Raw genomic sequence first — 13,196 nt, forward strand, 5'->3', positions numbered from 1 at the left:
GGAAATCAGATTACACAATGATTCAACTTGAAAGTATCAGAGACAAGATTCTTTTATTCCTCTCAAAAGACAGAGCCTTAATAGAAGCTATCAGAAGGATGAAGTAAATCAACCCTCCCCTCACAGAAGAAGAGGGTTAAGGCGACACCTATAAAAATGTGCTGTTCTTAAATTCTTAATGTCTGTTAAATTATGGCTAACCTTATTGCTTTATTAATTTGCTGCAATCGTGCAAGCAAATTATTGCAAGCAAATTAATGGACACGGTCAACACTTTCTTCGAAGTTCGTGTAATCTTTTTTGAGCCAATAAATTAATTTTTATGGGGGGATTCGTGCTCTTGGAATGTGCACCTTCTTTCATGCGATCACATGCAGCACTGCATCATTTCGTACATCGTCACCACTTACAACTGCAACATATCGAGTAGAAGCTGCGCTCTACCCTTGCTAGTTTTCACTGTGGGATATCCTCCATGGCTCTAGCCAGCCAGGTCTCCTCTGTCCTTCGTTTGCAGAGCAGAAGCTACTCTCCTCGCCCAGCCGTAGCAACAGCAACAGCAACACCTGCCGAACAGCCCATGGTTTCCTGCACCACCTTTCAACGAGCCTTGAGGACTCCTCACAGCGGGTAAGACCAGAAGCCCTTCAACCCATCTTTTGTACTTCGAATGTAAATGCACTCATCCTTTGATTAAGGACCTAACAAACCCTTTCCATCAAGGAATTCATATGACAAGCAGCCTTGAATAAGGAACTAATCCACCTTTTGATTAAGACATCAATATACCCTTTGATTAAGCCATCCCTAGTTTAGGGCAAGCTTTCCACCTCTTGATCATGGAAAGCTTTTGCTGCATGTATTAAGGAGATCTGTATTTTCCCCAGGTACCACTTTGACGGTAGCAAACGCCGTTTCTTTGAGGGCTGGTACTTCAGAGTGTCCATCCCTGAGGAGAAGATGAACTTTGCCTTCATGTATACAGTGGAAGACCCTGCATTCACTGGCAATTTAAGTGAACATGAAAAGCTTAAACATGGGCCGAGGTTTCCTGGAGTTGGAGCTCAAGTTATGGGAGGTGACGATGGGTATCTTTGCCAATACACTCAGGATACGGGTTCCTTCTGGGCCAGTGAGTAGCTTGTGAACTTTAACCCCAAGTTCTTTTTCTGTGTTTGAAGGCATGGGCTTTACTCAGCGACGACTTTGCTAGACATAGATGGGCGAGAATGCCTTCAAACATCTTTGCATATTTGGCATTGTGCAATACCTCCAAAGGCTGTTTTGTCTATTGTTGGTTCCTTGGTAAATCCTCATTAAAGGAGGATACAATTTTTCAGGCTGCCCAAAGTAGCTTCTCTTCATAAAGGAGTTATTAAACCACTTGAAGGGAAATTTACCATTGAGGCTGAATGCAGAGATGATGTAGATGTCTCCATATGAAGAGCCTTGGCATATTTATTAGTGCAGTTGTCTGTTGTTAAAGAATGAATGAGAAAATAAAGGCTTTGGGGATGGAGGTTGGATTGGAGGGCCATTTGTAGCTCCCCCCCCCCCCCCCTCTCTCTCTCCGTACTGCTGGTTAGGGCTTCCCATGTGGCGCTGAAACCGTCCAAGCTTCTCACACTTGGCAAACAACTTGTCCATTGCTTAGTTTGCTTCATACCATGCTGTCCATACTTGCCTCTCTTGTTCCCAGCTTGCCATTCTATTAGGCTATGAGCCTTATGAACTTCGAAACCCTTCACAAGTGCACTGGACTTGGAAATCCCAACATAGTACAAAGGTAGGAGCCTGTAATAAGCAGACATTTTGTTATTTTCTTACTTAAAAGCATGGGCTGAACTGAGTTGTCAACAAATACAACATCACTCCACGATGCTTATAGCGGGAAGGCAAGTCATTGTAGATAGCCCAGCTGCTTGTCGTAGCACTGTTGCATCATCGTCTAGAGCTGTGGGAACATGGAAGGTGTCTAGGTTTAAGGTGCTGGAGAAGGTGCTGCTATTGAGAGTTCTTGGTCTGGGCTTCTGCATGAGGAATCGTCCTGAGTGGACAAAATTTTGAATCTACTCTCCTCTAAGTTGCGGGAACTGCGGAGTGTGATAGCACTGGGAGTGTGCTATTTTCTGTTGAGTTTTAGGGCTGATATGGACACTTTTTTGGCTGCTGGGCTATACTTCAATTATGGAGTTAAAGTTATTATGACTAGAAATGTGAGAAACTACGACGAGAGGCCCTGGGACTGCTAGTGTCTTGATATTGCTGGATTACCCTCAACCTTTGGCATCTAGATCCTATGGCTGAGTCGTGGGGTACCAAGGATCTCCTTGTCATTTGAATTATGTTATGTTCACTCCTCGAGGTCCCACTTGAGGCGTGTGAGAGGACGGCTCTCCGATATTCACTAACGCCAAAGTCTCTCTAGCCACCTTGGCCGATGGATGACCTAGGGTTAATGTGCCACTCATGCGCATGGAAGGTGAGTAAGGTGGAGCTCTCATTTGCGCCATGGATTGCCAAGTGTATATCATGCCTGGTGTACACTCCTAGCCATTGCGGGGGAGGAGGGTTCGGGATCGGGGTCAACCACTTTGAAGGGAGGGAAGAATTGATGTTGAGGCTGAGTCTGTCCCTACTACGAATTTGAGTGAGGCTCCTCTCCTGGGCCTTTGGAGGAGTTGCCTTAACGTAACCTAATCTCCAAGTGACCTAGCGAGACCCATGCTCAAAGCTCCCCACGATACATTTGGACTAGTCTCTAGCATGTGACCATTGGACGGATAGACAAGGGGGTTCGAGATGAGAGGCTAGCGGAGATGCTCTTCGAGGCAATAGGAGCAGACTGTTGATGAGATGATCCCAACCACATAAGAGACTTGTTGCAGATTTGTCCTCAAATGTAGGGCTAAAGCCACGAGCCCACATCTTCGTGAACATCCATTTTGTGCTTAGGGGCCAAGGGTCTCCTAGAATCGAGATGTGGGTGGAGATCCTAGCCAGGAGGAAGTCCTTCTAGGACTCGTTGCTTGAAAGGCGGCCACGAACGATCAACTTGCTTGAAAGGGCATGGCGTTGAATGAAGGAGCTGATGATGCCTAGGCTCCCTTTGCGTCCCAGGTGGAATGATCACTCTCTAGGCCACCTTGGCTCAGGTAGGTCTCTCGTTGCCAGTCCACAGAAAGTTTTGGATCAGCTGTTGAACTTGACCAATGCAAGCTTGAGAAAAGGCACAACAGGAGGTGTTGTACCACATGGTGGTGAGAAGAACTTGGTTTGCCACGACCCAGCCAACCAAGCAAAGCCTGGTTGAACTCCAAGATAAGAGGAGCTTGCGAATGCTTAGAAGAGGAGTCTAGCTGTTGCATTGGGGAGATTGATGTCCACTTGGTATCCAAGATAACGAACTCGAGTGTCCCTATTCTTGCCCTGCAGGACCTTCCTTGTAGAGTGGCAGGTATGCCCCTCTAAAAGATGACGCTCCTTGGTGAAGAGAATGTCAATGGGGCCATTGATTGCTGTTTGTGACGCTCTTCTCTAAGGACTCCACGGCTTTGAAAGCATTGCGGTACCCTCCAAACTGTGAATGTTCCATGAGACAATACGCAGAACTAAGATCTGTGGGAGGTGGAACCATCGGAACTACCCTCCACTCCAAGAGTCTTGGGCGTGGGTTTTGACGGAGAGTAGTCACTGTAAAAATAAGAGCTGTTTTGCTGAATTTCAGTTGGTGGGAGTGTGTATGAGAGTGTACAGAACATGAAAACACTCTTGGAAGTTGGAAAAACACCCTAGCAAGCTTGGATATGGAGTTGAGAAGGAGAAAGTGCAAAAAATACAGCCCCAGAGGCCTCATGAAGGAGGTGCCTACTTCTAGAGAGAGGGAAGAGTGAGGTGGTGAGTTGTCCACTCTAGGTGGTAGGTAGGTTCTTTGTGGTGCAGGCTAGAACGGACACATGGCTGGTTACTCCCTTTGTACAAAGGGGATAAGGTCTGGGCGGTGGGCATTGGGTTTTGTCCACCTCTGGACATCAGTGTGTGTGAACACCTGGTTGGTCATAATTTATAAGTGAGTTTTGGTCGCCCAAAACTTAATGAAGTGTGTACACACTCACTTGTAAATTAGTGCTAATTCCTAAGGCCAGGTTTATGACCAATACTTACTACTTGTCACATGCTACATAACCATACTAGTATACAGTTTCACACGCACGGTTCACGGGCGGGTGTCCCCTTACACAAAATTACACATTGGTCAAGCGAGCATGAAAACAACATGCAATTTCAATTTCAATTGCAAGCACATAAAGATGCTATGCAATGCAGCACTGGTATGGACAATCACCGTTCATCAAAAAATAGACGTGCATCCAGGCAAGTACACGAGGTACGAGACCCAATGGAACAACAATCCACCAGGCATTTCCAGGCATGTACACAAAGACACAAGTCCCAATGGAAAATCAATTCCAGAGTATCACATACTATATAACCATGCCAGTCGTATTAGCGGACATGCAGATTTCACATTGTGAAGTTTTCGTCCGAGTTGCGGCCAGTTGATATTGGCTTATTCTTTTTATCTTTAGCGGTGCATTTGCCCTAACAACTACATATTTACTGAACTAATTCTTTCTATTTGCTAGTTCCCTTAGTGCTAGGCTTCATTATGGCTGAGTCTGCCCTGCATCTCCGGAGGTTTGACAGAAACTCAGTACGAAGGGCTATGTGTGAATATATGCTCTTATGTGTGTGTGTTTGTGTGGAGTGCGTGTGTGAGAGCATATCTTGATACAGAGTTCTACACCCACTATTGGGCATTGATGACGTTAGTGGGGATGTTGTAGTATCTAGTCCATACTATGCATAATGGAGTTGATAGTTATATAGTCTTATGGCTTGACTGCCATGAGTATATAGCATGCATGTTCCTAAAAGGTGAATTTGGGCATGTTCCTGGATTCATCTAGGTATATATATATATCACATGAGTGGCATCAATCCTTGGCATATACAACTGCCATGGATGCCAGTCCAATGTGCATACATGATGAGAAAGCACGGGTGGACCAATTGGGTGGTCAAATGGTGACATCGGCCCGGAGGGATTCTATCACCCTTGCAATAACGCCACGTATCTATCCCTGGGAGGAGAGGAGGGTGTTCCTTCTTGAGACCACGAAAGAAGATTGTCGTGTCAGAAAGCCGAAGAGGCCGACTAGACGGTCGGACGCTTGGTCAAGCCGTCCTTCTTGAGACCTTGAAGGCGGACTGTCATGAGAGCCTAAGACGCCAGCTAGAGGGTGAAGCCATGCTGCCACCTTGCAAAGAAGGCTTGGGCCATATGCAGTGCGACGGGGCTTAGTTGCATGACCATGCTTGAAGTCGTAGGCAAATCAAACTCAACTTGGTAGTAGCCACGTCCCAAGGGATGAATATCAATGATCTTTCCGGGCTCGCCAAGAAGGCTTGCTTGTAACACATCCCTGAGTTGTTCATGTGCCGGACGGCGACCCACAATCTTGTAGACCAAGATGGAGGCCTCCAAAGATGCAACTGTTAAAGCAAGGAGGTGGAGGCTCGCTCCTGAGAAAGAAAGGTAAGGGACAGCGGCCTCGGTTGGGGATGATGGATCGATTGCCATGGAGCCCTCCTAGAGGTTCGAAGAGCAAAAGTTGCTGTAAATGGAGACTGCTCGAAAGCTGAAGCGATGGCGATGGCAGGTGTATGAACGGGGGGGGGGGGGGGGGGGGGGGGGAGCTGCAGCTCTTGATTTTTTTTTTCTTGCTAGTAATCTGTGGCTACTATGATGTAGCAGGCTTGGGTTCGAAACCACTGCAGATTTCCTTTCGGTTCTGTCCATCACTTTCTGTTCAAATCGGTTTGTCACTTTTCTTCCATAGTTGTTTGTCTGCGATGAAGGAGTGGGTTGTTGCCTTCTGAATTTTTGGCATCTAGGCTGCTCACAATCCTCCTGTGGGCTGTGTTTTCCCAAGGGCTAGCTGGGGACTGATGGTCCACATATGAGGGCTGAGGGAAGCCTTTTATGTGCCATTTGTCCTTTTGCTGCTCATCCTGCTCTACCGAGGGCCGTGGTCATTAAACAGGGCCTTTTGGCCTACGCTCCTTCAAGGGGTTTTCCCCCCACAGCCTGGCCCTCCCGACATGGGATGGTTGGGCCGATTGTTTTGGGTAGCCCAACGCTCTTCCACACCAACACAATCAGGGGGCCTTGGCCCTTCATTGGTTGGTTTGTTTTCTGTCACTTTCCCAACTTGGTCATGGGGTTTCTTTATTGAAGTTCTCTATTGCCCATGCCTGTATGCAGCAAACACTTACACAGGAATCCAGTGGTTGTCCCATACCATCTTTTACTTCTTATTTTGGTCCCTAGCTTGTACATTCTTATGGGCCTTCAGGTGGCAATAACCCAGTGCACTTACATTTCGAGTGTGTGCAAACCCCAACATACACTCAATCACTCTTCCACCTTGCCCTTCACGAGGGCTCACAAAGGTGTGACCCTAACTGTCACGATGACAGGGTGTTAAGCCCGGTTTTTGTTTTCATTTTTTGATGTTTTCCAAATGTTTTGGGGGTTCATGAGTAGACATCACGAGGAGGATCACGGTGAGATATGCAAGGTAGGACCGTTGGGGTCAGTGTTGCTAGGAGCAGGACAGTGAGCAGCCCATAGGTAGGTGTGGCAAGTGCATGCACCTGATCATACTCAAGTATAGGGGCTATATGTGGCCAATTGCTAGGGTTGCTCCCATTTGGAAGGGGGACCTAGTTGATTAACAGGTTTGAATTTATGTTTATTTTTTCATTAGTTCTGAATCTTTGCATAGTATTTTTTTGACATTATATGAGGGTGGATTGTAGTAACAGGAAACAAGAAACGGCTGTTTTGTAGCCAAAAATGTGCAAACGCTTCTTTTATAGTTGCTGTTTCTGTTTCCATTTCCCATTCCTAATCTCCTCTCAAGATTCCCTCCACAAATGTATTCGTCAAGTTTCAAATTCTCCTAAATTTCCTTGCTATCTACTCCAAATTATGTTTCTCCTCTTAACTTTCAAATTTTTCCTATTCTTATTTAATCTAACATTTTTACCTCTCATGTATACTATATAATGTTTAAGACTCGCCGTTTCTGTTTCCTAGTTTGAGTCTTTTGTTGTGTTTTTTAATTTCTATTCCATGCAACTATGGGTACACATACCACTGGTTGCAGGTAGGCATGAGTTGGCCTTAGGGAATACTTTCATACCCAGGCCTGGACAAACATCTCTAAATGCAGAGACTTCAGATCAGGTGCATTCTTAACTTAATTTGTAGGCATGAGTTGGCCTTGGGGAATACTTTCATACCCAGGCTTGGGCAAACATCTCTAAATGCAGAGACTTCAGATCAGAATGGAAGCTGGATTTTTAAAGGAGGTTATTTAATTTGTAGGCATTCTTTGATTGTGATGTAGAGCAGGAATTCTCAGCAAAAGTTGAGCAGGGGTTTCAAGTCACACCATTTTGGCACCAAGGCTTTCTATGTGATGATGGAAGGTAATAAAACTCATTTGATATACTCATTGCTACATTCCTTTGATTTCAAACTTCAAAGTGTTTATTTCTATAAGGGTCGAAAAGAAAACATTCAAAGGAGGTAGACAAATGTGTACATTGGTCAAGAGATTGTTGTTTTTATTTGGACACACAAGAGCCCCCAAGAAGAGGGTTACTTATGATTACAATTCATATTTCATTTAGATTTGTGTATGTGTAACACGCTAACTAACAGTAGAAGACTTATGACAAGATTAACGCAAGTAATCACATATTGACACAAAGATGCTCGATAGACACAGTGGACAAGAGAGATTTGACCTAATCTACTATGCATTGATATGCATGTATATTAAGAATGGGTGCCCGGTGCTTTCTTGATGACGATGCTAATGATGTTGGTGCTCATGGTTGTTGGGGAGCCCTTTAAGTTTGCTCGTTGTGTCCACTATCTCCGAGCACGTGCCTAAACTCTACATGCATGACATTCAGCTCCTTTCCTCTATTTATAATGTCTGCACTTGAATTGGCCCCTTTGCCTCTAGACGCTTTACTTGCATGTTAGAAACGGAAACCTCGAGAACTGATGAAGCACTCAACTCCTACTCCTCCTCCTCCTCCTCCTCCTCCATGGATTCGGAGAGAAATGCCTAAACCTTAAGTGTTGCCACCTCCTCGATGAATGTGATGACCTTGGAGACCGGTGTTGAGATTTTTTGGGAGTGTTGTTAGCTGGAGCAACAAGAAGCAACCAATAGCAAAAAGCAACCAACGGTTGCTTTGTCAAGCACAGAGGCGGAGAACAGGGACGCTAATATGGCAGGCTGTGAGGTAGCTTGTTTGTGTAGACATTTATGTTATAGGCAGTGATGTGTGAACACACTTAGTTGGCCGTGGTACTTTTTCCCTCATTAGGAGGTTTTTTCCCTGAGCAAGTGCACACCCTCTTATCCACTTATGAGGTGTACTTTATCTTTTGTACTTGGGACATTTCCCTATCATTCAATCTATATAGAGTTGTGTGCCTCTCTCTCCCAAGACTACAATCTACCATTGTGCACGCGTGTGCTTTGCTGTTGTAAACCCTAACTCGAAATCTGTACAGTGTAGGTCATCCAACATTTGGTATCAGAGCAAAGTCCTCCTCCATTTGGACTCGGCACTTGGCTGCTTGCTTGCATTAGGGTTTCAGTTTTAGGGTTTCTTGCTATTATCGGGTTTTTGATTTTGCCTCGATTTGTCCTCATTGCATCTTTAGCTGGTTGCTCTTTCCATTTTCAGCTCATTTGCTGCACACAGGTGCACTACAGGTTGCAACCCGCTTTTGCATTTTGAGCCTATTGTGTCACCTTCCCTGGCTTCAAAGGAAGCCTACTAGGCTTCCTATAGGCCCCAGCAAGGGTTTCCATTGGAAAACCCTTTCTTGGTGCAGCCCGGGGCTGATTTTCAGCCCACGCATCACTAGTGGCATCAGTCAATTTTTGGAAGAAGTTTTTGACTTGTTTTTGGGATTGCTCCACAAAGCCACATACACATAGTAGCTTGCCAAGCATCTAATTTGAGAACCCCCAAATCAATTTTTTGATTTGGTGATTTTTGCCACCGGTACCCAAATTTTGGGGGCTCGTCCAAATTCAGCCACCATCGCCCGGTAGTCTAGGTAAGGGTAACACACAATGTTTGACTATTGTTGATAGATTTAGTAAATTTGTTATGCTTATTCTATGTAGGGCCAAAGTGACCGCCGAGGACGTTGCCCACTTGTTCATTCGGCATTGGTATCCGATTGGTGGGATTTCTAGGACCATAGTATCAAACTGTGATGCCAAGTTTACTAGTCATTTCTGGAGGGTGTTGTTTGACAAATTTGGTACTAAATGGAACTTCTCTAGTATGTTTCATCCACAGACGAACGGCCAAATAGAGATTTATAACCAGTTGGCCTTTGACGTGATAAAATATTATGTCCACGATCAACAAGGTAAGTGGGAATCTTTTTGAATTTAGTTCAAGTAGTTTTGAATGATTTGTTTTCTTTAGCTATTGGCAGGACTCCTTATGAAGCAACATTTGGAAGACCATTCTAGTCGCTATTGACTAGAACCTTGTCTTCAGTCCCTAAAGCGAACAGATTAATAGTTTTACTGGGAGATCTTGGAATCCGTCAATGATAGGCTGGCTAAAGCTCAAGAGGCCTACACTCGACAAGCCAATAAAGATAGAAGGGATGTGATTCTCTCAGAAAAAGATTGGGTATACCTTCGGATTATGAAACAACGGCTGAAACAAGTGGGCAAGCGATGCCCAAAGTTATCTTAGAGAAGCTTCACACCATTTTCTATGAGGTGTCGATGAAGTTGAAGTTACCTCCGAGTTGGACCATGCATGATGTGTTCCATGTTAGTTGGCTCAAATCATATGCAGGTCCAATCTTTTCAAAGATTAAAGACGAAGCGGAACCAGATATTATTGACAAAACTAAAGTGATGGTTCTCGAGCACATCCTTTTGCACCGCTTCAAGCACAGTTCCAGTCGAAGACAAGACATCTTAGACAGAGGGACACGAAGCGGTTTGGCTTGACATAATTTTTTGATGACTATCTGGCTTTATTGACGGACTATTTGGAGGCTACGCCCCTTCCTTCAAGTAGCCCCATACATGGTCTTGGTCAGGTGTGCAAGTTCCGCACATGGTCTTGGTCAGGTGTACGAGTCCTGTACAAGGTCTTGGTCAGGTGTGCAAGTTCCGCACGTGAAGTAGCGCCGCTCTGGAACGATTACAGGTGTTCTAGTTGTTGCCTTGTAGCCAGATACCAGGCATGTGAGTAGGAATCATGTAGTTGCATGTAGGAGAAGGGGGCAACTCTTTGGGCTACCCCAGAAAAGGGCTTGTAACCCTTGCCTATCAAGGGGGTATTCCTTGTGGGCCAATCTAGGGGCCATGGAGGTCCATGGCCGATGCCCTACAGCCAGCATGGCTGGGCATGCTGTCGGCCAGCTCTAGGGGAGCTTGGACAGCAAGGCAGCCAGCCTGTCAGCCCAGCACCTATGGCATGGGCAGCCCAGTTGGCCAGCCTTATGGCTTGGCCAGACTGCTGGCTAGCCCATGGGCAGCCATCTGCAGGCTGGACAGCCGAGCATGAGGCGGCCAGATCATGGCCAGCAGCAAAGTGTGAAAGAAGTGTTTAGTTAAAGCATATGAACGGGTCGTGGAGAGCTCGTAAACAGGCCGACCCGTATTTTGCATCCACAGCTAAGGGGGCCCTAGGCTATGTGAACATACGCTCAAGGGATGGCTGTAGGGCTCACCACTTGGTAGAAGGCCTCTGACGATCAACTTGCCCTTCTGCACTACATCGTTGGTCAATGATTCCCAATCCTCCACGAGTCCGCGGCTAAATTATCACCCTCCAAGCCACCTTGGCCCTAGCCGTCCGGCCGTTGGTCCTGGCCAACGGAAAATTCCGGATCAGTCGTTGGACTTGACCTAGGCAGGCCTTGGAAAATGCCCAGCAACATGTGATGTACCGCACGGTGGCAAGGAGCACATGGTTGGCCATGATCACGTGGCTGGCGAGGGAGAGGCGGGCGGTGCTCCAAAACAAAAAAGCTTCTTCTGAATGCTAAGAAGAAGGGGGGCTAGTTGCTGCTCGACTGAAATGCCAATCCCAACCAGGCACCCAAGGTATCTGATCAAGGGGCCCCTAGGGAGCCATTGGAATGAGTCAACTGGGCGCCAAGCTGGGGTGGGTGATGATCCTACCCCAAAACTACACGACTTGTGCCAGTTGATCTGAGTTCCAGAGGCTAAGCAGAAAGTCTCCATGGTGAGGGCAAAACTCTGAAGGTTCCCCTCCTCTTGTGAGAGGCAGGCGGCTGTGCCATCTGTGAACTTCGAGTCAAGTAGCTCCTCATGGGATCTGATGGGGAGACGTAGATCCTGGCGTCCTGGCAATTGTATGGAGAGAAAAATACTCTTATCGCCTCAGCTATGCGGGCAAAGAGGAAAGGGGAGAGGGGGCATCCCTATGACTGATCTGGAAATCGGAAACCTGTTCCCCTTGGCCCCTTGGATGGGGACCTGGCTATGAGCTGCCAAATAAAGGGCGGAGACACCTCTAATCCATTCCGCCGGAAAGCTTATCCATGGTTCCCTCAAGAAAGCCCAATCGACTTTGTCATAGGCTTTCTCAAAGTCCAGAAGTAGAACTGCCATGTCCTCCCTATGAAGCTATCGCCTCCCAAAAGGTGAAGATATTATCCAAGATGCTCCTATCCTGGATGAAGCCGGTTTGGGTGCCATGAAAAACTGCAAAAACTGGCTGCAACAGTAAAACCTGGCTGTACTTGCCCTAGGTGACCTGCAAAAACTGCCTGGAACAGCAAAAAATACAAACCTAATTGCAAACCCTAAGTGTGCACGACCTTCAGATGCTCTGATACTAGTGTAACATGCAACTAACAATGGAAGACTTAAGATGAGATTAACGCAAATAATCACAGATTATTCGCAAAGATCCTTGAGATACATAGACAAGAGATTTCACATAATCTACTGTGCATTGATATGAATGTAAATACAATGAATCGAAAAGAAAAACCCTAGAATGGGGTGTTTTCTCGATGATGCTGCTCGTGCTCACGGTATGTCAGGGAGTCCTTAAGTCTGCTCACTGCCCGTTGTCTCCGAACACATGCCTTAACTTTACAGGCATGACTCAGTCCCTTTCTCTCGATTTATAAGGGCAAATTGCTAGAAAAGAGTTGTTGGAAAGAGAGCTTGGTCGTTCACAACATGCTGGTTTATGTCTGCCAAATGTGGCTCACTTGCAAAGTCTGAGAAGTGATATCTGCAATGAGGGCTCTGTGGATGGTCAGTGTCTTCTTACTGAAGCTCATTTTCTGAATATGTAGTCGTAAAAAAACAAGCCACAGAATATTTGAGTCACTTTGAGACGATGACAAGAGTTGCATGCATGCTCTCCCAAGCTCAAAATTGTGAGAGATCACTGTTGGTGGTTTGATTGGCTTAAGCACAGAGCACTTTTTACTGAAATGGATGCATGCAACCTGTAACTACTTTGATTCAGGGAAGGAAAAGTCGTGATGTGTGAAATGGGTGAATAAGTCTTGGTGTCTATAAAGGGCCAAGCACAGGATGAGGAATTGATCATGTTGTCCTATCCTCTACCAGTGAGCTTACCTGTTTAGAAGTCAGAGGCAATGTCATGCACCATGCTTCTTAAACATGACTTCTGGGTTCTCAGCCAAGCACATCGAGCTACGTTCATTGTTTTAAAATGTGAACTGTGCAGGTCACCTGATATGAAGACAGTAAAGACAATCAAGTGGGCATACACTACTCGTCCTGTTTATGGCTGGGGAGACACAGTTTCAAATCAGAAGGCAACAGCGGGTTGGTTGGCTGCACTTCCTGTCTTTGAGCCCCATTGGCAAATTTGTATGGCTGGTGGACTCTCCTCAGGTAACTGCCTTCTATCTCGTGCAGTCCTTTGAATCTAATGGGCATGCCTGTATCATCCCATCCTTGGCGCAGAGAAACCAATGGGTGAAAGGATACTGTATTCTTTAGAAGTTTTGGCTGTGTAGTCTGAGAGACTTGATTTATTGGAAG

General features: G+C 46.0%; 1 protein-coding gene across 2 annotated transcripts in view; it reads left to right on the top strand.

Annotated features, from left to right (window-relative positions):
• Positions 1 to 475: 475 nt before the first annotated feature.
• LOC147606874 (tocopherol cyclase, chloroplastic-like) overlaps positions 476 to 13,196 on the top strand; it is a 57,911-nt gene continuing 45,190 nt past the window's right edge. Inside the window, exons 1-5 of one of the 2 annotated variants that reach the window (XM_086791009.1) lie at positions 476 to 630; positions 888 to 1,132; positions 7,236 to 7,315; positions 7,484 to 7,560; positions 12,877 to 13,046. In XM_086791009.1, the coding sequence (XP_086647135.1) occupies positions 476 to 630; positions 888 to 1,132; positions 7,236 to 7,315; positions 7,484 to 7,560; positions 12,877 to 13,046 (727 nt within the window). Of the gene's footprint in view, positions 631 to 887; positions 1,133 to 7,235; positions 7,316 to 7,478; positions 7,561 to 12,876; positions 13,047 to 13,196 lie in introns of both variants that reach the window. The other variant, XM_086791010.1, reaches the window with a different exon arrangement.

The sequence above is a fragment of the Cibotium barometz genome, chromosome 56, assembly GCF_041138505.1.
Source record: "Cibotium barometz isolate CiBa-2024 chromosome 56, ASM4113850v1, whole genome shotgun sequence".
In the NCBI taxonomy this organism is placed as follows: domain Eukaryota; kingdom Viridiplantae; phylum Streptophyta; class Polypodiopsida; order Cyatheales; family Cibotiaceae; genus Cibotium; species Cibotium barometz.